This window comes from Struthio camelus, chromosome 6 (assembly GCF_040807025.1).
Source record: "Struthio camelus isolate bStrCam1 chromosome 6, bStrCam1.hap1, whole genome shotgun sequence".
NCBI lineage: Eukaryota > Metazoa > Chordata > Aves > Struthioniformes > Struthionidae > Struthio > Struthio camelus.
The window spans coordinates 12,072,739-12,098,217 of record NC_090947.1 but is presented as its reverse complement, the minus strand read 5'-3'; the positions used below and the strand labels follow the sequence as shown (position 1 = coordinate 12,098,217).

The window sequence follows — 25,479 nt, the reverse complement described above, 5'->3', positions numbered from 1 at the left end:
TTAACTTAATCTGTGCATCTTTAACTCCATAGTGCCCTCAGGCAACGAGCAGTCCAAACTGTAATCTAGCTTTGCGTGTATTAACTCAGACTGCAGAGCAGTCAGCCACAGCTGGAAAAAACTCTTCTAGAATAGAAGCGTTAACACTTTTTTTTTTTTTAAATGAATGAATCTCATGAATTAATATTTATTGAATGCTTAAGTAGGTTGCCTAGTAGGACAAACCACTACGATGGTTGCCTACGCAGGAGGACAAGACACTGCAATGATACTTGTCTGAACTGCACGTTGCCAGGGAGCCAGCACCAGCCACCCCTCTCTCTGGCTTCCCTTGGCAGGAGCTGTTACCAGCATACCACATACATGTATGTGTGTGTATATATATATATATATATGTGTGTGTGTGTGTGTGTGTGTGTACGTAGATATATTGGGATGGGTCTTGACTCCTCCCTTGGTCTAGAATGATGAATGCTGGTGGAAGGGCAGCGTAGCTACAGGTACTTTGTATATTTAAATACAAAGTCTGATTATGTGTCTGTGGTTAACCTTGTTTTTATATTTGCGTAGGTAGAGACATTCTCCTCCACATGCAATATATCCTGTTGCTTCTTTTTTTAAACGTATTTGTTTGGGGTTTAGGGTGGGAAAAGATACAGCGTAATTAATTGTAACCTATTACTGCATGACAGTACCTCCTCGTTTTAGCGCTGCACTAAGCTTTTGGCTATGTCTGCATCAGCAAGTAATGCAGCACACTGAGTCACGTGTAGACTGAAACAGCTGGTCCACCTGTGCTACATGTTTTGGATTGGTTTTTACTTCGGATATACACTAATCTCAGCTTGCCTACTGAATGCTCACTAGCGACCATAGCACTTCTGGAAGCTGTCTTCCAGTTTGGTTTCGTCTGAAAGGAAACTAGTTTGTGTGCTCAGAGCCTGCTCTGTAACGTGAGCCACAGCAGGGTGAGTGGCAGCAGGCTGGAAACTTCAGAAATGCATGTCTGATATCAGCTAAAATACTACGGTAGGTGCTTCCGCTATAGTCTGTCCTGTTGCAGTAAATTATACTACACGGTAACAAAGGAGTCTGGAAGCTCCAGGATTTAGTGTTTCTATTGGGGGATGCCCAGTTCTAAAGGAAGACCGTCACCGCCTACAGAAAAATACATTTGCTCGGTAGACTCTCACAAAACTTGATTATAGCCCACTTACTTATGGGTACCGTCAAATTACAGGAGTGACAGCTGGGGGGAGGGAGGGCGTCACTCAGTGGTCTTCAACTCTGACCTTGCAGTAAGAAGAAAAACTTTTGAGTTATCTTTGTACGAAGATGACCATAACTAGCCCAATTATAGAATTATACTGATTAGGACTAGGACTTGTGTGGAACAGTATGAATTAGAAGCCCATATTCGTTTGAAAGCCCCAAAGCAAGCCCTTTCTTTCCAAAAACTTTGAGGGTGAGGGAACACTGTATAAAACTCATTCAAAAGATCAAAAGTACAACACAAATAGACAAGCTCATGTTATTCTTTAAACATTGTAATTTGAAAAAGGTTGCACTGGTTTATCACTTTGCTGCCATCTGCAGGATCAATGGTTGAGACTCATCTACACTGCTAGTGGTTCCCCAGCAAATCCTTAGTAGTTGCAACGCCTCTTGTTAGGCACACGTTCTATTATAGTAACATTTAGTGTATTAAAAAAAGCAAACTTTCTATGCAGTATGATTTTGTTTGGTTAATGTCAGTCTGTTGCCTTCAGTGCACGTGGGTGGAGACCAACTTTCTACAGTTGTCAATGCTGGTATCAGGTAAGCACAATTAAAAATCCATGATTCCGGTTTTAAGACAACTAATATACTTTTGTGAGCACTCTTTGATATGCTTTAATGTAAAAATATTTCCTTGGCTATAAATAGCTAATAAAATTATCATGATTCAAAAAGTAATTTGACAATATACACATAGTAGCTGGCTGACAATGTTATTAATTCCATTAATATAGTCTCCTATTGCTACGAGATTAGATGATAGGTAAGGGTGGCATCAATTTAAGTATTCCCATTTTACTCTCGGTGGTTTGTGAAAGCTCTGCCAGAATTAGATTTCAAGCCTTTCCTGCCCTGCTATCTGTTCCCATGTGCGGTTGGTTACAACTCAACTCTGGTTTCTGAGACAGAGGCTTGAGAAAGGTGCTGCGTTCACTCTTCTCTCTCCCTCCCCCCCCCCCCGTTACATTCCCACGAGCATCATTAAACAAGCTACAACCAGGTAAGCTTGACTGTGAATACAGAGCATGCCATAATAAATCGCACACAGAGGCACATGACCCAAGAAACATTTGTACTGTGAACTCTGTCCTGTGTATCCTCCAGCCTCTGCATGAAGTAAAACAATGAAATGGGCATTGCATGATGACAAAGTTTTAGGCTATAACTTGTTTGAAAAAGCATTCCAAATTAAAGGTATGGATAAATTCTGTAGTAGTATTGCAAGTAAGTTTTTTTTTTTTTTTTTTTTTTTAAACTTACCAGATTCTGTATTGGGCAGTAAAGTTCAGTATAGCTGTGGGTATGCATTTAAAGCCTCGCTATGCATAGGAATTTTCTATATACATCTCATGTCCTGTGCGCTGCTGTTCCTTAGGTAAGTCATACACATAGGGCGTGCCTTTTTAAATTTCTTTCTTTTTCTTGGGGAAGATCACACTCCTACAGTGTCTTTTTTTTTTTTTTTGGCTGCAGTCTTGTCTGTTTAGTCTGTTGCTCCTGTACCATTGCAATATGACATACTCGTAATATTGCATAAATGTGCAATCGAACGAAGACTGATTATCTTATAACCTTAAATGCAGGCTGGATATAGCTAAAAGGAAAACATAACTTTTATCTTTGTTTCTAGTTCCCCCCACCCACCCAATAAGCACTGAGGAAATGTCAGATAATTTGCTAGCTTAAGGTAGTTTTCATTGAGACATCTTTTGAGGTGAGCAGTACCATAATTCCAGATGCTCAAAATTGTTCAGAACAGCCATTCAGAACAGTATTTGTTAGCAGTATGAATTTTCCAGTCCATACTTAGTTTTAATTAAATACAAATTTGCAGTATTTGGTGTTTAAAAAACAATTTAGAAAGCAATTAAAAAAAACTGAATGCCCCCCCCACACACACTTTTTTTTTTTTTTTTGGCATAAATGTTAAAGACTCCTACCTCCTAGGTTTAAAAAAAAGTTTAAAAAGCAACAACAAAAACTACATCTCTGATCCTTGAAACTGCTAGAATTCTAAAGTAATGAATGGTAATGTTATAGCCTTACTTTTGGCCAAGTTTTAAGATAATTCTTAACTCTAACCCTGACCCTTTCTCTAAGTCACCTCTATTTCTAAAAGCCAGTTCCAGAAAGAGAACACTGCAAAGGGAATCTGTATATTGGGTCTCTGGCTTCTAAATAGCTTTAATTTGCTTCAGTTGGTGTAACAGGAACCAGTTTTAAAAAAAAAAAAAAAAAAACACACACACACACAACCCCCACTCACACCTTTCAAGTAGCTCTGGCCAGGCTCTCCCTTACCCTTTCCTCCCAGACTATCCCCCATTGGCAGTGAGTATCAGAAATGTAGACTGCACCGCGCGCTGCTTTGCAGCACAGAGCTACTGAAGAGCTTGGACAAGGCTCAGCAGCACAATTCTTAGAGGGCTTAATGGGCAGGAACAGGAGGCTTATCCTTCAAGAAGGGAAACCAAAGAGGTTACAAGATGTGAAAAGGCCCCACAAAAGTGAGTGAGGAAAGGCTGAACACAACAATTTTTAATCCCAAGATGATGCAACAGTATACACTGGTAACATGTGTCATGAGCCAGCTCCAGTTCTCACAACAAACAATTTGCTATCAAGTCAAAGGATTATGAGGTGCAGCAGATGATAATGAGGAATGAAACCAAGGTGATGGAGGCATTCTCACCCTTCTGCAGATACAAATGCTCCAAGCTAAAGCAGCTATTTAATGTACAGTTCTGCAAGCTTGCTATCGGAGTTGTATTGGGGCAGTGTTGACTGTTTCATAGCAAACATGCTGTACATTTCAGGAGTTAACAAAACTTCCTATTTGTCTCTTACCTTTGCAGTCTCACTGTGGCCTAGCACTTTGCAAAGTGGAGTGGACATGCTGAATCTTTAACATTGTTACATGATGTCTGTTTTGAGATAAAATTCTCATAACTTTGGAAGTAGTCTAGATCAGTCTACAAGACTAATTTCTTAATCATTGACTGTAGTTGTGTGAAATGATTATAATACACAAGGGGAAAAAAGTATTAAAAAAGTAGCAATAGTTATTTGTGATAGTGTAAGTAAAAGCAAGGCTTGGGAAGTAACATCATGGTTTCTATTCAGCATAGTGCTGACAAATGCTATGTAGCACAGAAGGCTTTTCTGTATATCCATCTAGCTCAATTATCTTTCTCTCTGCGATGAAGCATCGCATCTGGCTTTTCCTGCTGGGTGGGAAGCGGCCTGCTTCTATCACTGTATGTTACAGTTCAACTGTCAGAAATAGTTAAAAACTGAGACCGTTTGCAATGTTATGTTTAACAATAAGCTATATGGTAGTATCATTATTAATAATAATTTTTGCTATAAGCTATTCAGTAGGGGACTTGTTTGTCAAGAACGAGTAAACAAACATTACTGTTAACCTCAGAATTTTTATTAAGCAGTTAAGGTCACCGATTTCACTGAAATGGGGAAAATATGTACCTCAGTCAACCTTCCTGAAACAGAACAGCTGCTAGGAAAATAATAAATACTTTAAAGATCTTGAAACGCTGCATGATCCCTCCCCTCAGAGATCAGTATGAGCCCACTTCTTTCTTCTCTGTTATAGCAATAATTGTATACTTCATATGATTTTTTTTTTTTTTGGGGGGGGGGGGGGGGGGGGTTCAACACCAGTGTTTATGGCTTCTTGAACAACCTCACTGGTATCTAATGGTAATATTGCACTTGGAAAAAATCTTTCCTAAAAACACTGGGCTTCAGTTTTCACTGTTTCAGTCTATATACAAGACTGAGTATTAGCTTACAAAGCAACGCATCACAGGAGAAAGGAAGACCTAATAATAGGCACCCACTCATTTCAAACATGTCAGCGTTGTTCTCAGAACAGCCTGCTTCCATCCATGTGCGATACAGTTCAAGTGTCAGAAGTAGAAAAAAAGTCCATACAACTATGACCAGAACAAGTCGTGTCTCTGACCACTTACAGAAAAAACACTTTACATAACACCAGTCTCCTTAGCACTGCACAAGGCAGTCTCTGCACAAGAGAGTCAGTACTAAAACTATCATTTTCCACCTGCCACAAACCTCATCATACAACTGCATAAGTATACAACATCTTTTGAGCCATTCTTATATTTCCACTGCTCTGATAAATAAGTGACAAGTTAAAGGCAGTATCTCTTCGCAAGTCTGTCTGATCAGTTTCTATTCCCTGTAAGAATAATAATTAAAAAAAGTTATCTATGTGCAAAGACAGTACAAGACCAAAAGCCGAGTACTGATTTCAAGTGGAATCATGTATAGGCTTTGAGTTTTATAGAAAAAATAAGCAGTATTCCTTGTGCCCTCCCTCTGCAATGACCTTCTACCTTTTGTGTCATCAAAAATTATATAGTTACATACCCAAAACATTAGCTGTGAATTTGGTAGCCAATTCATAAAACAAACATCTGAATTTGTATGCGATGTGTTTGTTTCTATAGTCAGAATGTGACTACTGCATACATCTTTTACACGGCAAAAAGGTTGCTGCTCTGAACGCCCAATTACATGTTAATGACTAAATGCCATTTTCTAACTTTACTAACTCCTCCCATTTTCTAAATACGTTTGTAATTTTTTTTCTATCCATCCATGCTAAAAATTTGCTCTCATGCGAGACTTGAGTGTATTACATAGCAATTAGGCTCACCTGATACAACTCTATTAGAGCAAAACAGATACCTTTAGTCAAATTCTTGATCTACTATTGGTTCGTAATGCTCCAGCATGCTGTTTTATAGCAACTTAAAAACTGACTGTTACAGTTTATGGCATGTAGTCTATATTAAACAGTCTATATTAAATTCATACATTTATACAGGTGAAGTTGTCTTGCAACCTTTTTTTTGTTTTGTTTTGTTTCAGCTGTATAGTAAATCCTTCAAAATAGATGATCCTTTGAAATTCCCACATGCATAAATGAAAATCTGTGACAATCAGATTTGGGCTTTTAATCACAGAGAATTTCTGTATGAATTAAAGGAAATCTAAACTACATAGATTTTATGTATTCATTTTATCTGTGGTTGAAAAATCACTAACACTGACCTGACTTTAGTCTCTGTACATAACTTATAAAGATACAGTACCTCTAAGCTGAGAGGAGGAAGTTCAAGTACTTTCTGGTAATAATGGATTGCCAGGTGCAATAATCCCAGCTGGTGAAGGCCACGGCCAAGGTTATAGAAAGATTCTTGACATGGTCCACGCAGGTCCAAATACCGGTGAAGGAAGGAGAATCCCTATAGACACATTATGCAAATTGTGAGTTTTCCCTCTAAAAGGATGGCAGTAAAATATATTGGCAAAATGGTGCTAATTTTTTTTAATTATTATTACTCTTATTAAAACTGTTGGTCCTTGCTTTCCCACAAAACCACATGCAAGTTAAGGCAAAAAAAAAAAAAAAAAAACCACACACCACATGGCACATTTGATTGTTGAAACCATGAAAAAACCTGCTCTGGCAGTCTCATACCATTGATGACATTTTGTGTGTGTGTGTGTGTACACACACACACACACACACACACAAACATAAGACTGGCTCGTGTTCAGAAGAGCTGACCGTTTTAATAAAGAACATACAGCCAATGCAAAGTCTAGAGCAAGATTTTCTAAACGAAAAAGAAAAAACCCACAACCTTAGATCATCCCCTCCCCTTAGAAGAAGGGACTAATTCAGAAGGAAAAACTTGAGCACGCTTTTTCCCCTTCTCCTGTGCAATAATTTACATTTCATTTTGCTATCTCTGTGGAATGTGCTGATTCTGTTGTAAATAGAGGCCTTCCTTTCCAGAAGCAACGCTGGTAATTAGAGAAGATAGCTCCTTCAACATGAGGGATTAGTTCAGGCACAGGCAGCTAATCATCATAATTTACTACGTCATTGTGGCTAAACTATCAAGCAACCAGAACAGGAGCAGGAGAGGATGCAAAAATACCTACTGTAGAGAACAATGAGGAGAGAGAAAGCAAGGAACCATCTCACCAGAGGGTGACATAAATAGGACATGTTTCAAGTACGTTATAAAAGGAGACCATAACAGCCCAGATAAGAAAGGCAAACTTATTAGAGAAAGAAGCGGCTAGAAATACTACAATTAGGCTAAATTTTGCCAGCTCAAAATGCTTTCAAGTTGTATACTGACATAATTCTTCTTGTTTTAGAGTGGCTGAGGGTGTACAGCTCTTCTGTCAAAAATCAGTGAAAGCTCCACTTTTTCAGCAATTTTCAGAAATCATTAGAGCTCAGAATCCCCACCATATTCTGCCAACTGTGAGCTCAGCAGCCACAGGAATTAAAACAGATTTCAAGTTAATGAAAGATACTGATAAAGAGTAGAGGAAACGACTTCAAGAATCCTGTTGGGGAATGATCAGCCTGTGGTTTGTAGCTGGAACTGGCAGATTTAAAAGGAGGAGGGGGAAAAAAAAAAAAAAAAAAAACACAAAGGTGGGAAGACAGTATAAGAAAGCTGAAAACTGAGGGTAGCTTGAACAGGAGTTTACAAAGTCTTTGCAGTGAGAGCTATACATAGGCACCCAAAAAAGGGGAAAGAAAAAAGGAAGACAATTAAAAACAACAAAAAAAGAGCCTTTGAAATCTGAAGTTTAAGTAAACTATGCTGTTTGTGGGATATGGCCACTTAGGACACACAGCAGTTTCTACTCTACAAGACTTTCTAGAAAGAAAATAGCAAGTGTAACACAGCATTGAGGGGGGAGGGGAAGGCAGGGGGAAGCCAGGCTACAGCCATCAAGACTGGAATTACTAATATTTTCACAAACAGCTAGTAGCTGTTAATGTGTCACTCTACAAACATAGCAGAACAAGCTCCTTTTAATATAAAGGAGATTCTGATGCATGTGAATACCATTCAAAATTATACTCATTTGTATTCATGTTCACTCAGTTCCCTCTTTTGAAATGCCATATTACTTACTACAAGTTATTCAAACTGTTTAAGAATGTTTTAGACTTAACTGTCCATGCAAGATACAAATCTCAAAAGTCAGGGCACACCATAGGTAAAAATAACCACATTAACTTACCTGTACGAGAAGTGCATGTCTTTTCAACACATACTTCTGAGAAGCCATGTGGATGAAAGTTAAGCCAATACAAAGACTGTACAGGGGTTCATCTGGGTTTGCACGGAAGGCTTGCACATACTGTCCTAAAAGCAAATAGTTGAATCAGGATGTTTGTTTTAAAAAACAGTTCTTGAGAACTTGGGGGGGAGGGGGAGGGGGGGCAACAGTTATTCAGATTGGGAAGTATGAACTAAGAAAAGAAAAAGCTTAAGCTCTTTAGTACGATCATCACGGGGCTCTGAACCTCTCAAAATTACAAACAGTATTTGAATCACGGTCACTGCTTCTGAAAAAGCACATCCAGACTGCTTGAAGAGAAAACATCTTATTGGCTTTTTATTTAAAAAAAAAAAAAAAGTAGAATTAGTTCTAGCAGCACACGCATTTGTATAGGCTTGACATTACAAAATGAACCTTTTCTATTAAAATGTCAAGTGATCAGCCATCCCAGTGAGGATAAGAGGATTCCCCCTGAAGTCAATAACAAATTCTCGCTTCTTTAGAAGCGAACAGTCACTCTTGACTTCCAAAAGGGACCAGCCATTTTGGGTGCACAGGTTTAGAGCACCCAAAAAAAAGGGTGTTTTTGCCGAGTTCAAGAGAACTCGGCTCTCTGAAATTAGACCCCCTTTAAATACTATCCAGCTCAGCCCTTGAGGATGGCAATATTCAAGATAACTACTATGCATGAAATTAAGCCTTTCTTCTATAGTTACCATGGTTCAGAGATGGTATGGAAGGCAACAACATAGACTCCTCACAGCACAACTGCCTCCAGCACATCTCAGCTGTGACATTAGGAGGGCTGGACTTTAAAAAGCAGGAGGTTTATTTCAAAGGCCTGCTTAAAATGCCCAATGGACTGCATTTGCTCATTAAGTCGATCTGTTTCTTTCCTTCTTATTCTTTATTACCGTTAGCCTTTAATTATCTTTAAAAGTGTGTTAGAAAACTTAAACTACAAGAAAGGTGTGTTAAAACACGTCTGCCTCATTTTAATTAGCAAAACTATTTAGCAGTGCTTTGATTTGGGTACTAAGCATTTAAAGCACTAAATTAACACTGTGAAGCTACCTATCATTTTCTGACATATGAAAAAAGATATGTTATTAAAACTGTTTTTTCTCCGGGGGGAGGGGAAGGAGAAACCACACTCTAAGGATAATTAAGAGCATAAGAAAGTTGATGTCAAAGGAGTACAGAAATGCTAACAGACTTAGCATTCTCAAATGTTGTATTTGTTAGTATAATAACATGAATGACATTACCAAGAGCATGCTTGAAACTGCCAGATACAAATGCATTATGCCCATTTAGGACACACAATGCATGATTATCAGGATTTTTCAGCATTAATCGGAGACAAAAGCGATGGTGACGGACATCCTGAGACTGCATAGTGACTTGATTGAAGATGTTCCAGAGCTGAGGTTTATTGACATTTTCCATTACCATTATTCTACAGAGTGGAAAACATACAAGAAATGAGTAAGCACTACAAAGTAAACACTGCATCTGTGATAAAACTTCAGTCTGGAGAAACTTAAAACGAAGAGACATTCAAAATGCCAACGGCAGATCAGTGACTGAGGCAAAGTTTAGAATGAAAGACAGAACAAACGATTCTGGCCAAATGAAACAACCCACTACATTAAACATTTTTTTGGAATCAAAGGCTACCACAAAACCCTTTCAGTTTCAACAGGCTTATTTGTTTTAGGGAAAGCTGGAAAGCATCAGTCTGGCTTGTTTAGAAACATTTTCAGCGGTTGAACTACAGCCTCAGTGGAAGTAATTACACAACAAGTTGTTCTACTTTCTCCATTCCCCACCTGATATAATTGTAAGCTTTTCTGAAGTTCTTGTCCAGAATTGCAGCAGAGAGCCCGAAGTACTCCAGCTCCTTGCGTTTTTGCCTATCATCATAAAATGAATAATATTCCAGTGAGGAATCCACGAGCAGCTCTGCCTCCTTGTACCGGGAGAGGTCACACAAGGAATATATAGCCTTCAGGAGGAGGTTCCACCAATCATCTTTTGTCAGAACACTTGTGAGAACAGCAAAAATTGCTGGAAAAAAAAAGACAGTTAGCTGAGAAAGTTAAAAACAAAAGAGCTAAACTCAAAAAAAAAAAAAAGCACATGTCAAGCTGATCTCTTCAAAAACATTATTATTAACATTATTAACAGGTAAGATAAAAGTTTGTTAAAAAAAAACAGTTTAAGTGCAGTTTGTAAAAATGCAGCAAAAAAACAATCAAAACTTGGGAAGAAGTGGCAAGATACACACACAGATCAAGTTGTAAACGTACTACAAATACTCCTAATACACCAAATAGCGTTTACGAACTGCAACCTGCTCCAAACAAATTGGGACCAGTCAAAGTCACAACACTTTTAACATGTATTTCTACTATTTCATAGAGTTAGATATACAATGTTTGCTCTGAGGGGAATATTGGACCAGATGATCTCCCGAGGTCCTTTTCAACTTAAGTTTTTCCTGTAATTTTGTTTGTTTTTTCCCTGAACAGGGATATTTCCCTTGGGTTACATTTTCTTCATTTTTGCTGCCTTGCCTGCCCCGTAAGTAAAGCAATGTTAACATAAACTGCATAGATTTAGTATGCAAAATAGCAATGTTTGCGTTTTTTCAGCACTAAAGGAGTTAAGCTTGTTGCTTCATTTTTAATAAACATTTGTTACCTTTGGCATCACAATTTGCTGTCTCTTGGTCGTCATTGTCAGAAATTTTATCCCTTGACACCTTAATGAGATAGAGGTGTCTCTCTCCAGATTTGGAACTAGATATCAAGCACACCTGAGCTCTGCTCATTGCTACCTAGAAACAGATTTAAGGGCAGCATTTCAGATTACACAAATAGATCCTACAACATAGACAGCTTCCTAGCCAATCCATCTGGCTCCTGTTGCATTCCAGAGCAGTCTGCAACTTGGAAACGCTACAATAAGGCAAAAACGTGAGAGAGAACCTTCCCACAAGGGTATTCTCTCTCCATTGTTTCACGCTCCAGTGCAAACTGGCCTATGCAAAAGGAAGATCTAAACTCTCTAAATAACTTAAAGATTTTTCCTGGGGTTGGAACTTCCTTGTCAAAACAAAACTATGCGCATATACACATAACAAGAACGATGCCTTCGTGCCAGTATTAGTTTTAGAAATATGTGGACAGTCAGCCACCCCACCAGTGCAACAGAGGCTGTCTTGACCTGTAACCAGATGGATAAACTGGAGATCTAAATACTCCCCTCCCCACAAAAAGAGCACAAACCAATTAACACAGAACAACCACCACCACCACCACCACCACTGAATTTACCGGCTGAAGCAGCTAATGGTTCTTTGCTTGTCTTATAACAAGAAAAGCTAAAACTAGCAGCTTTTAAATTAATAAATCTTTATTTAAATAAAGAGATTTGTTGAAATGCAACATTATTTACATAAAAGTAAGTTTTAAGAAAGCACTGTGCTGACTACTAAAAACGTAGAGAAGCAGCTTAGTAATCTGTACGCATATTAAGAAACAGGAAAAAATGAGTTGAAAAATTATACTCAGGAATAATGCTTAGTTTTGAACACCACAGGCATACATACCAGCATTATAGGCCCCCAGAATTAATAAGCTCACTGCATGTTTATTGTCTAATAAAATTATGAAAAATGACAAGGTTCTTCTTTATCTTAAACCAACTCATAGCTGTCCAACATGTTAAAGCATAGCTGTAAAGATTAGCTTACCTTCAGCAGCATTGCCAGCATCGTAAGTAAGGTATCCACGTAACCATACATTTTACCTTGGGAATACAACAGCGTTGAACGGTGGAGCAGTAACTTTAATTCCTAGGCGATATTAAACATGGTTATTTAACTACCCGCACAAAGAGCAAGCTTATAAAATAAACACAATTTCGACTCAATACAGTACAAATAGGGCTGTAAAAATTTCTAGGAAGTTGTAACAATCTTAGCAGCGGCATATGAGATTGTCAGAAACCTCCCTGCAGTAGTTTTTGTTTTATACTCTTGAATTTCCCAGAGACCCTGCATAGCTCCTACCTACAGTGAAGGCACTTCCAGAAAGAGGATAATGGAGCCTTTCCGATGCTATCAGTTACAATCAGTAGAGGCCAAACCATGTAGCTGGTACGTAGCAATTGTCCATCGATGTGATGCAAGGTGACTAGTGCAAAGACCAGTTCTCAGCAGCCAAGAGGTTGCACAACACACCAAGTAATCAGGTAGGACAGCGGAAATACTGATTGGAGGTTGGAGAAAGAGCCATGAGGAACCATCTCTGGCACTCAGTAACGAATCTTTCACTGCACTCCTATGACTCACCAAGCTACAGTCTCAGTCCATGGTCCTATATGGTTGGCATCTTTTACCACCATCACAGCTTGGCAGAACAATACATCCTAAATTGGAAGCGCAGAACATCTTACCCACCTGCTGGGCAGCGTTAGCATCCTGAGCCAGTGTATCTGGATCATACATTGGTTCTAGAGCCTCCAGAGCTTTTTCAGGCCGGCCCAACTGTTGCTGAAGTGTTGAAAGTGAGATTCTTGCATCCAAATGCAGTGGAGCCAGATCAACAACTTTGGCATAGCTCTCTGCAGCACGCTCCATGTGTCCCAACGCCTTCAAGCACTCTAGAAATGCCATGCACAGCACAATACACTTAAATGGCAGAAACAGGAGATTAAAAAGCTATCAAAATAGTTCACGCTATAAATGTTTCAGATGGTCTTCTAGTAAAAGCCACCCAAAACATGAATTAACCAATTCACAGTATTCAGATATATGCACTGATGCATCTACCGTGTCACTTAAACAAAGCATCATCAGTTGACATAGAATGGACTGCAGAATAAGTGCTGTTCACTTACATGAAAATCAAGTATTTTTAGCTGAAGTAAGTTTCAATCCGCACGAAAGACAACAAAACCCTCCATGACAGGGTTGTCATTACACGCTCCCAAGTGTAGTTTGGCAAATACTAATTGTCACTTGACATGCACATTAAACATTCCAGTGATCTTAACTAACAGGAGCTGAGAATGCTTGGCACCGTGTTATCATCTCTCAGGCCGAGCGTTCAGCAGTCCCGACCCTTCTCACCTGCGTGCCGAAGCCAGACAACAGCCAAGTTGTATCGTTCGGAACAGACAAGGGCACTCAAGAGAGGCAGTGCTGAGTTGTATTCTCCAACATCCAGAAACGCCTCTGCAACATCCAGATACAAGTCGCCCATCTCCTCTGGATTTTGTTCCACCAGAGTGGTCAAAAGAGGCTTTAAAAAAAAAAAAAAAAAAAAAAAAACTGGCCATGCACACACAAATAGAGTACTAACATTTCTTTAAGATCTGGTTTTTGGAAGTTATGATTTTTATTCTACTTGCATTATGAACTACACATCCTTCATTTAAAATATTACTTTAAAAGTGAAAAAGGGAGATCCGAATTTCGGAATTCCTGGAAAAGCTATGTTAGTCCCATTTCACATCCTTTCCATCCATCCATTTCATGTCTAATGGGTGAAAGTGCACAGTGAGGACTGCAAGAAATAAATGTTTAAAGAGCAGTTTTTAAGAGTTAGTAACGTTAGGGCTTAAAAGCAAAGAAGGTGTGTTCTTCAGTGTTCAAGAACAACAGATATTTGCAGTGTGGTCCTGGGCCTGCGACAGCACATAGACTATGATTTACTGTGCTAGTACGTCCACTGGCAGATTATCTAGCCAATTAGGTATTATTTATAAGGAATAGTATTTCCACTAGTGGAAATTCCACAGCCAACCACTCTCCATCGTGACTGTGAAATAAACGCTAACAACAGAGGTTCACTCTATCTCTGTTTGGGAGAGGGGAGGAAGCTTTCTCCAGCTTTCCCAAAGACCTCAGTCAGACCTTCAGTCAGCTGACGACAGGAAAACGTAACTTACTTACTAATTAGAACTTCCCTCAACTTCTGTGTCGGTCTCTACTTACACTGAGCGGCTCTAGGATGTTCAAGTGAACCAAGCACACCATCAGCTTGACCGTAATGTCTATTGGAACCCCTTCAGGTATGCAGCAGCTAACTTTCTCCACAGCTGTGAGATAAAAAAAAATTCTTTCTGAACTCACAGGCTTTAACAAGGACTTCATGGAGCTCCACATCCTCTCCAGGCCATATTGGCCCCACTGAAGTTAGCCCATTCTCATCAACTCCTGCAAATGCTGGCGTAGGCACTCCCTCTCCCCTTGTGCTACTTCTTCTCTGATAGTTGAAGCAACTTACTACTTTCTGTGATCCTAATCATCTCACCCAAAATATCGAGCACTGTCAGTTTGCATTGTTTTCAACTGCAGGATCCTGCAGGCTGTGCTCAGAGCCCTCCTCCTCTGTCTTAAGAGGTGCTTGTTTTACAAAGCTTTCCTTTAGCAGTTCATGCACCTATACCCTCTTCTCCTTACTTTCTCAAGGAGATATCCTGTACTAAGCTATTTGTCCTCATTAAACTAAGTCCTATGTATCTGGGATCTGGCTCTATACATTGTGAAACGCATATAACTACAGAACATAACCTCTCACCTGACTGCATTCCTTCTAAGTGTTAACACAACCATACTATATGAGACAAAGTAGCTACCCAAGACAATGTTGCCAAATTAAAGGTCACACAACAAAACTTTATTATCATATTTCCTGCATATTCAATCACTAAACCCCCATAAATACCCTGTTAAAGTTTTGCTCGACCTTAATTCTTCCATCAGATGTTCACAAGTTTTTCAGGTTATAACAACTATCCTTTGATTTCTACCATAAAGCTTCACTATTACCTTCCAAATCGACATGCAGTTACCGTAGATCACAAGATGCAAATTAATTCCTCATTCTCTGAGCATCTTAATGCCAAGCATGATTGCAACCATTCAACGGCTGATAAGTTTTTACAAACCATAAGAAAAATGAAAAATTTTCATTGCAGAGCAGTTAAGTGCTTGGAGGATGCTTCTGACTTCAGTGGTGGCCTAGGTTAGAAGTAGTAAGTTCTGAGTAAGGCAGGCTGCGCACAAGGAACCTTTTCTGGATCATTCTCAATTTCTCTGCTCTTAAAAAACGTTCCTGATTTTTATATGATTGCAACCTAACTCCTGAGCATACGGTCCATTCACAGACTTCAATTTTAGAAGTTAATACCTTACCTGTAGCATTGGATTCAGTAGTTGAATGATCTTGGCAGTCAACTACTGCCTTCTGCTTTTCCTGAGCTTCTGCCACTGCTTCTGTATCTTTTCAAACAGAAAAGGGTTACTCTCAGTCATGACAGCTTAGCCAGGAGTTATTTGATTTTGAGTTCATACTTGATTAGCAGCTTACAATTGTACAAAACTGAAAAGTGGACATTCTTTTGAAGGACAGCAGAACAGGAAGCGTTTAAAATTATAAAGCAGCGGTGGGTAGGGGGAAAAACAAGTTTCTGGGTACTACGAGAAGCTTGTCTTAATAAATGACAGACCGCACGCAGGTAACTTGGCAACATTATGTGCTTTAATTCCTAGGTTCATAATAGTTCTACTCCTTGCAAATAATCTCTTTAAAATCTCTATCAGGACAGCTTTTTGCATCACGTTCACTGTTCATTTATGGTTTACCTGCTCCATTAAAGCAAAGAGTCAACAGAGTTGTCTTATACCTGCATGGGCTTTGGACTTGAAACTGGCTGAAACAACTGACTGGTTTAATCATAGAACAGACCGCCTGTTTAAGAAACTGGCATGCTGTGATCATTCTACAGGCCAAACAAACATTTTCAGACTCGATCAACGACTTTCACGAAGCAAATTTCTCTAAGAAGGCCCATTTTGTGCAAGTCACATACAGGCTAACATCCCTAGGCTTGCATACACCAAAACATTCACATTTGCAGTAAGAGAAGTAGGACTTACGAAAAACACCAGCCTCAGGTCAGAGGTTGATATCCTTAACTATACATGCCACTAAGCTTATATGACTTTTTTTTCAGAAGCTATTTAGCTGGAAGAAATAACTGGCCTGATGTGAATACTCAGTGGAATGCTTAGAACTTTAAAAGGCCTCCAACTGTCTAGAGAGCAGTCCTTGTCCCTAATGAGTCACCAGGGCTAAGTGGACATCATATAACATCTTAGAGAAAGCTGATGTCATGCCACATAACTCATTAAAACATTGAGGAGAAAAAAAAAACAGAAAAGCCTATCAACATGCATCAAAACACCCAAGAGTCAAAAAGGTAACGAAAGGAATATTACGTCTTATATGAACAGCAGGGTCCTCCTAACCACTTGTTAACTATTTACCTTTTTTCTCCTCAGTAGGACTTTTCTCTGATACTTTCTTTTCAAGTACAATTCCTGCAAAGTCTGTGATAACCTTAAAAGGGGAGAGAGGAAAAAAAAAACAAACAAACAACACATATACTCTCAGAAGAGTAACCTAGATTGTTTTGAAGATTTAAAAGGATATACAGGGGAACCAGCTCATATGGCAGTTGTTTTGGGCAGGGTTTCACAAGAAACATTAGAAAAATAAAAAAACAAATTTGTTTCCCATGGGGTTAGCTGACAAATATTACCCCAGAGTTTGATCACCTCGTGTCGTTGTCCACTTTTTGGGACTACTTAGATGATCAAACAAGAATCCCTTTAGCTAATAAAACAGTTATTTTCAGCATAATTGGAGAAAGTATTTAAACTTTCTAGCTTCTTAGAACGCCTTTTAGCGGGTGGAAAAGGCAAGCAAAGTACCAGTAAACAGCTATGTTCTCCACAGATCTCTCCAAAGCGTTCAATGGCTCCAGTAAATTGCTTAGGCTAATACAGTTTTGCAGGGAAGCTGTATGGTTTATTTCAGTTAGAAAGAGCTACATACACGTAGATATTCTATAGCTGCCTTAGTCATATATCATGACCTCATTAAAGCTAGCACTATTCAATAGAGCAATTAATACAAAATCAATTTACAAAAAACAAAAAGAGACAACTCAAAAAACATTTGCCAGGCAGGCGAGGGGGACTCCTGTAAAAGACCACTGTAAAGGACTGTTGTTCACAGACTCAATGCTGATTGATATTTTTGTCCGTGAATTAGAAAGTAAGTATTTAAATCATTACTATTGCCAAAGCAGAGTGATAAATCAACACAGAGTAACTGACACTCAGAAGAACAAACTACATGACTGAAATAAGGTAATTAACGGCTCTGTTTACCAGCTCAGAGACTCAGCTCTCTAGGAACAAGAAATCCCATCACAGGAATAGATCTGAGGAGAATCATCAAGAAGAAATGGTGGGGACAGTTTTACCTCCGAGTACTGCATGGGTAAACCTGGTACTTGAGCACTGTGCATACAGAACTGGCTGTTGGATTTTTAGAAAGGAAAAGGTGCAGAGAAGAGTTATAGGAATTGTTTGCAGGCTAAAGGTACTTTACACTGACAGAATCAGATCTAAATGCAATCTTAAGAAGCGGGGGGCGGGGGGAGGGGGGAAGTAAAGCATCAGCAAATAAGAACCCTCACAAGGAGAAAGTCCCTGCTATTAGTGTCTCTCTAATCTATCTGGGAAAGTTATAATACCGATTAGATGCTAAATATAGTCCTCTCAAAGGTAGACCAAAACAACTGGAAACTTGCCTCAAAAGTGAGGGCAATTAACCATTGGAAGAAACTGGGAACAGACAAGCAATCGTCTCCAATTCCTGATACCTTAGATTCAGGATATACTGTCTTTTTGGAAGGTATACTTGATGTTTAAAGCCTAAATTATTAGTCTTAATAAAAGTATGCCAGGTAAGCCATAAGGATCTGTTTTTGAACAATTAGACCATTCAGTCTCATCCTTTTAACGTTCACCTCCGAAAATGCCCTTTGCTGGTGGTACAACAGACAAACAGATCCAACTTGTAGGTCTCCTCTGGCTATTCAGATCATGGCAATGGTAGAGGAGGAGAGAAAGGACCCCAAAACTTTCCACCTAGGACAGCACACATCCCCAGTTTATTAAATCAAACTTTTAATTTCAATGCTAATCACTACAAAACTAGTAGAAGATAATCTGTATCTCATCAGCTCTGTTGCTATAGAAACATGACTATTCAAGCACTACAGGAACATAAACTGTTCATCTCAATGGGCAAAGAGGTGCTGAAAACCACACACAAATGCATTTAGTTCTCCTACCGCCAGTGCTTTGTCATACTGTTTGGAAGAAATAAATAGTTCAGCCGCTATATTAACATCTTCCATGGAGACGAGGCTCTGGTGCTTAGTAAAGGCTTCTTCTATTATCTCAATAGCAGAGGTGACATCATTGGCTTCATAATAACTCCTACAAAAATGTAGATAGGAGATACTTAGTATTTGAGATAGCATTCAAAGCATGAATTTTCAGTTAATAAAAGGATTTTCATATTATTACCAAAGTTTTTATTTGAAACAACAAATTACAGAGACAGCAAGAAACAGGTTCCCTCCCCCCCCTTTTTTTTTTTTTAAAATACAACTTTTGACAATTTGTATACATTTCAAACTACCACCATTATTCTTCCCCTACGTGTGGGCACATCACCAAGTTTTCATTACAACATCCACCATCTTCTCCACCCCAAGTTTCAATAGCGTATTGGATTAACCTGGTTTCAGAAAAAGCTCTAACAACAGTATTGTTAAAATACACTTCTTTGCACTGTTTGCAGCTTCTCATAACCAAGAACACCAACAGACTTAACAACTGGCCTGGAAACAGCTTTCTGCAAGTTATGCATGAGATAGTAAAAACTACAATAAGAGAGTTGCGCACTTTGAGCATAAGCCTTCTCTGTCTGAGGCAAGATTCTATGACTTGATCTGCTTTTACCAGTAGAAATGGGGAGGGGGCAGATTTGTACTTCCTCCATGAACAAATCACAATCTGAAATACAAGCTGTTTGCTGAACAAAAAATTAAGTGGCTTAACTGCGGTATTATACAAGCATGTTAAACACCTAGCTTTTCCACAAAGCAAACCGAGATGGCTCTGCAAACAAGTGAAGAACAGATCTGTTGGCAAAAAGATTCCAGGTCTTCAGTGGTATTATACAGAACTATAAATGTATTACAGTCGTGTACAATTTTACATTATGGGTATTTTTTCAGTAATCAGTATTCAAATTTTGTTCTCTTAGAATAAGAGAATACAAGACAATGCATCGATCCCGGATAATTCCCACAAGGCTTTGGAAGATTCACCATAGTCAGGGGTGCATGCCTATGCATCTGTGTGGGTCATCCCCTGCACAAAGTCTGCAGTCCTTGGTTTCAGCTACATATCTGGCCTGAATCAGCTGCAAGGCTTATAAGGATCAGTTTTTGAGAACTCTGGGAAACTCTGGGAATCACACTATTCTTAAGTCCAACTTACTTCGCCATGTCTCTAGCCAACTGCATGAAGCGCTCTCCGTCAGAGGGAGACAGGAGATTCAAGATACGCCTGTAGCCATCCATAGCCATCTTATGCTCCCCCAACTGTTCATACAAGCTCGATCTCTCCCACAGATACCGCACATTGGTTGCGTCATACTTCAGAGCTGTAGCAACAAGGAAAAGCATGATAGTAGGCTAGTTTAGATCAAGCCAACAACGGATTCTGTATCCACCTGCCTGAACTACCCAACCACCAAAGCCCTAACAAACATTAGCATTTTCTGAGGAGACATAAGAGCTAACAGGAAAAAGCAGCATTTACATCCTGAGAGCAGCAACCCAGACTGTGTAACATACATATGCTACTGGTGAAATACATTCAGCTAAGCTGCTCTTCTTCATCAAAAACATAGGACACATATAACTTGCTCACGACAGAATATTAACGGACATGTTATTACACCACAAGCTTTTCACTACAGAAGAACATCTTATATTAAAGATTCATTACTGAGATACCAAAATCTGGACAAGAGGTACTAAGATCTTGGCAAGCTGCAGCAAACTAAATTAGAAAATAAAAAAAAAAAGGAAGTGACTGCCATTAAGACATTAGCACCTAACATGAATTTTAAAATAGTTGCTACATTACCTTTTGTGTAGCAAAAAATAGCTTGTTTAATATTATCCTGTTCTAGTGACATTTCTGCTAGTCTAACCCATTCTTCAGTGTCACTAGGATTTAAGTGAGCTGCAATCAGTTCAAACTGTAACGACTTCTCCATATCACCCTGGTCTTCGTAGATCATGGCAAGCGTGGAAAATGGCTCATGAGCAAGAGGAGCTATTAAAAAATAAAAATAATGATTAAGAATTATTATTTTAAAATCAACTTGAAAGCAAATCACTTGTCTTTCATTAAAATTATATGAAACATCAACATTACTCTGTTAAAATATTGTTAACATTCAGAAAAAACTTCCAGTCAAGCTTCCAGTTCCAGTGTGTATTTTTATACACAAATAAATGAGCTGACCAAACCTAACTGCAGACATTTGTAGCGTTTTATCTGCATTAGAAGTTAAGTTGATAGCCGTTTATATCTTAGTTCTACAAAGACAATAGAAAAACTGTGGGAAGCTAAGCAAGGGCCCAGACCTTTGCAGAATTAGGGAGCCAGTTTCTTTTTTTATATGCAAAACTAAAAAGGGAACGCACTAACTTATTGTCAATTCCACCCTACGTATATGATGACATTCTTTGTACTGAAGATTTTCATCATCAGTGAAGTTATACTGAACTTCCTGACGTACACAGCAATTTCATCTAATTCTTAAAACAAAAGATTCTTAGCATTCTAAAATACCTTGTCGAATGATTTCCATGCACATTAGAATAGCCTCCTCACGCTCCCCTCGAGCGAACCTGATATTGGCTTCTCCCATTAGACCCCTCAAGGCACGAGGGAGTTTGCTGCGAGGTCTTTTCTCCTAAATGGAAAGGGCATGGTATTTCTATTGGTATTTCAGAAAATATCAGTCATGCTTGTTTTTACATGGTCTAATAACAAGTTATTTCAGTACTAGTGATTATTAAAATAATGGAAATATTTGCTAATTCTCATAACTAACAGAGTAACACCGATATCTAGGATAAATAAAAATCGAGACACTGAAAAACTCACTTTGTTATTTAAGCTATGTACTCTTAACACGAACAATTTTCAAACAGTGATTTGCAGTAATTTTCTAAAAAATAAAGACATGGGACACCCACATCGGTGAAAATATTGTACACAATTATTTTTAGGCAAGTTTCTCTGCAAATAGCTAAAACTATGCAAACTGGCATTTACTTACTATGCTTCAGTACGTACAAAGAAGTTTCATGAAAGTTCTGTAAGTTTAAATACTTGCTTTCATCATTTTCTTGGTCTCTCGATTAAGTACCATCTCCAACACAAAAACATCTCCAGCCGTGGGTTGCTCAGGAGTTTCTTCTTCTTCTTCTTCTTCCTCCTCCTCCTCTTCTTCTTCCTCCTCCTCCTCGTCCTCGTCCTCCTCCTCCTCATTTTCCCCAAGCATGGATGCAAAGACACGATGGACTGATTTACTGACGCCATCTGAAGTTTCTCCTGGTTGAAAAAGAAGCGGAAAACGTTTGCAATATAATCAGGAGTACACACTATTTTATCAGGACAAGTCCTGAGAAAATGAGTTCTTCAGAATTAGTAGTCCACTTGAAACAGCTATTCTTTAAGAAAAAGGCCTGCAGAAATGCAGAAGAGCTTTTAACAATCTCTCTGGCTTTAAAACTCTGTGCTATTCATCACCAATACTTAGTATCTCCCAGATTCTAGCATTTTCTGGATATTTGAAATGAGAGCTTGGAGGAACACATTGAATGAAGCAACAGTTTATTCAACATCTTTCCCTCAATCCATACAAGAAGTGTATCAAGCAATTTTCAGCCACCAAGCTAGCTGGCTGGCTGGAATAAAGCTTTTCAGCTGAAGAGGCTAAGTGAGCAGATAATTATACTGAACAATAAAGCAGCAACCAATTTTTAGAAGTAATTTAAAACGAGATCTTGTAACCACTCTATCCAAGACAATGAGTACCTTTTAACTCCCGTAAACGCAAAATCCACATTATTAACATTTCTCCAGAAAAAAGTAACAATTTCGTGTTAATAAATATTTAAGAATATGACGCTATCTGCTCAAAGTAAATATGCTTAAAACATTAAAAATTTTAACAATTTCAACTTTTTTATTTACAACTTTTCATTACATGACTTAAGCCAGAGTTATAACTGTCCGCAAGTGTACTTTCAGGCAAAAAGGACTAAAAGTCATCATTTTCAAAAGGTACTGCTTCATCTGCTAGACATCAAAGTACGCAGCGTTGAAAGGTTTCAGTTGGGGGACTGGGCATCTGAAGTTTTGATAGAGGTGGACCCACAACATAAAGTTTGGGCTGAGAAGCAGATCTGTCTATCAGGTATTGTTTACAGCAGCATATGCCTGAACCAGAGGGTTTCGCTACTACATCAGTTTACGCGTTTGAAAGCCTTCAGAATGTATTTGGTTGTTTTCATTCTGGCTTAGGCATTAAGTATCTACAGGAAAAAACAAAAGTCTGGTTCTAATGGTAACTCTTTAAATAACAATAAACCTAATCCAAGCTTCCTTGGTTCTACAGGCTCCTCTTGACGTTTTTGTGCTCTCTGTAATTAGTTCAGAAATAACGCTATTGCACAAGTGTATTAGGATATGGGGTTTTTTTTCTTAGATAAAGATTGCGTGCATGAAAAAAGGTATAATGGAACAGCTGGAATACAGAGCAGAAGACAGGAAGTATTTCAGAGGTATTAGCAAAAAGAAGGGGTCAGTATGGAACCACAGAGATCTAGCTTCAACAAGATTGCTAGTGTTCATTTTCTGTGTTTCTAGGATGAGGTCTGGCCACACTTTCGGAACAGAGGTACCAGTGAGACACATTTTATGCGAGGCAATTCAAGTTTTGGGGGGTTTTTTGATATTTAAAAGAAAGATGAGAACCTGCAGTAAAATTAGCAAGAGGAGTCCAAGAACCAACACTAAGAGATCCAAAATTGCACTTTGCTGTTTCTCAGTATTGGCAATCCCATGAGAATATGCCCTGACCAGTGCACAGCTTTTAAAAAGATGTTTGAAACAGGCTGTAGTGCTCTAAGTTCCAAGCTCAACTGCAGAACCTGAGGCGTGGGATCAAGAAACCCTAGTAAAAACTAGATAAACAAAGAAGTGCTTTTCTTACCACTTTCTGCAAGTACAGAAAAGAACTTAAGGTTATTCTGGCAAGGGATTTGAAGGAGATATTACCACCGCAAGAACTGCATAAAGAAAACCAGCCAGGGAGAGAAAGGAGAGGAATTACCCTAAACCCTCTAAACAGGTCAAAGGAAAGGTGAGGGCAGCAGGCAGCTGATTATATGTATTTTCTTTCACTTTAGATGACAGGAGAAGAAGGCAACGCTCATATAGTAGAATCAAATATTCTGAAAATCCTGAAATCTCAGTCAGGAAGACCAGTAAACAGAGGAAGAGCAAAAAACAAAACAAAACACTGCTAGAAGACTTTCTGAGACAACTTTAAAACCTTAAAACGTATTTGTAACTTTAGAGATGGCCAAGAACAGAGACCACATGGCTAAGGTGTCAGGAGGGAAACAAACGAAGAGTTTCCTAGAAAAAGATGACTACGACTGTCTAAACCTAGTCCTTTAAAAGCACTGAACAAAATTAAAGCCTGGATATGAACCGGAACGTTCTACAAAGATGGACGTTCTAGTAAGGTGCTTCAATACCCATAAGTTCAAAACAGCAGCCAGGTATTTATGCAGAGTCAGGTATCAAAGAGCAGGTGCTTTCAATGATCTTTTACAAGTATTTTGCATTAAAGTTATCATGTTAACATTTACCATCTGTTTCTTCCTGACTTTGGGATTTCCCAGATCCTTTTCCAGATGAAGATGGACCATCTACGTCTTCTGCATTTTCCTCAGCAGAGGCATTTTCTCCATCCTACGCACACCAACAACGTTAGTTACAGGTTTTGCAGTATCTCTTCTTCCCATTTCCCTGATCTTTACAATTGGCATTTAGACAATGGGTTTCCAGGTTTTGCACTGCTAGTGAAATAGATGGAAAAAACCACTATTTAAAAAAAAAATATTTAAGACAGTTATAAATACTTTTAGAAGCCTGCCTTTTTAAATACAAAGTGAAATATCAAAATAACACTTCTTAAGGTAGTAAGAAGGTTGCCCTGAGAAATCACTTGTCCCTTCATGACAGCCAAGTTCTGCTGAACTCTCTCTTTGAGAGAGAAGAGACACAAAAATTAAGTTGCGTTCTGACGCGACGAGGACAAAGTTAACACCTACGCTCCCTTCAGTCAAGCAAACAGAATTTCTCTTAGCACTGTAGTTTCAGCAGCTTCCTTTTAAACACAAAGCCACGTCTCCCTCTATTTACTCCTGCCAAGGAACCACAATGACTGCTAAAAGGAGTCAGATTGGATCTCTTCCTTTGATCATACACACAAGACGGTGGGGAAGCAGTAGTGAATACGCATCAGATGAGTTTATACCAAAACCTGCTTCAGTTCATTCCTCCAGCCTAACCCAGAAGAATGTAATAAGGATGTCTGGTGGTAACTCTTACTAGCCAGCTCCGGGAAGGTAAGCTACACTAGCACAAACCAAAATGCTGTATTCTCCACTTTTCAAAGGTTTGAATTCCCCAGAATAACATGTTCTACTAGTACCTAATGACTTTTTAAAATTAGTTTCTTATATTTTTTAAACAGAAATTAATAATTATGTAGACATACATAATTAAAAACTAAACACAGCAGCATTTCACAAAAACCCGCATAACTAAAAGAGAGTAGGCCACGCAATTCCTTAAGTGGTCAGCATCTTGCCAAATGCTTTGATGTAGGGGGAAACATTAAAAAGAGCTGCAGCCCGACTCATTTGTAGTATAAAACTGAAAAGACAGAGGATTCACTGACATATCGCTATCCTAAAGGGCTGACAGTTTCATCCACAGTAGTTATA

The 25,479-nt window shown here is 38.8% G+C and overlaps 1 protein-coding gene across 2 annotated transcripts in view; it reads right to left on the bottom strand.

Annotated features, from left to right (window-relative positions):
• GTF3C3 (general transcription factor IIIC subunit 3) overlaps positions 1 to 25,479 on the bottom strand; it is a 28,319-nt gene that overhangs the window by 1,777 nt on the left and 1,063 nt on the right. Inside the window, exons 2-19 of one of the 2 annotated variants that reach the window (XM_068948263.1) lie at positions 24,337 to 24,439; positions 21,789 to 22,006; positions 21,239 to 21,362; positions 20,525 to 20,716; positions 19,871 to 20,036; positions 18,652 to 18,799; positions 16,772 to 16,844; positions 15,638 to 15,724; positions 14,435 to 14,538; positions 13,568 to 13,739; positions 12,896 to 13,098; positions 12,188 to 12,289; positions 11,134 to 11,269; positions 10,260 to 10,497; positions 9,696 to 9,886; positions 8,386 to 8,510; positions 6,420 to 6,572; positions 4,936 to 5,500 (exon numbers count right to left, since the gene is read on the bottom strand). In XM_068948263.1, coding sequence (XP_068804364.1) covers positions 5,378 to 5,500; positions 6,420 to 6,572; positions 8,386 to 8,510; positions 9,696 to 9,886; positions 10,260 to 10,497; positions 11,134 to 11,269; positions 12,188 to 12,289; positions 12,896 to 13,098; positions 13,568 to 13,739; positions 14,435 to 14,538; positions 15,638 to 15,724; positions 16,772 to 16,844; positions 18,652 to 18,799; positions 19,871 to 20,036; positions 20,525 to 20,716; positions 21,239 to 21,362; positions 21,789 to 22,006; positions 24,337 to 24,439 — 2,658 coding nt within the window. In that variant the 3' untranslated portion in view covers positions 4,936 to 5,377. Of the gene's footprint in view, positions 1 to 4,935; positions 5,501 to 6,419; positions 6,573 to 8,385; positions 8,511 to 9,695; positions 9,887 to 10,259; positions 10,498 to 11,133; positions 11,270 to 12,187; positions 12,290 to 12,895; positions 13,099 to 13,567; positions 13,740 to 14,434; positions 14,539 to 15,637; positions 15,725 to 16,771; positions 16,845 to 18,651; positions 18,800 to 19,870; positions 20,037 to 20,524; positions 20,717 to 21,238; positions 21,363 to 21,788; positions 22,007 to 24,336; positions 24,440 to 25,479 lie in introns of those variants that run through there. The other variant, XM_068948265.1, reaches the window with a different exon arrangement.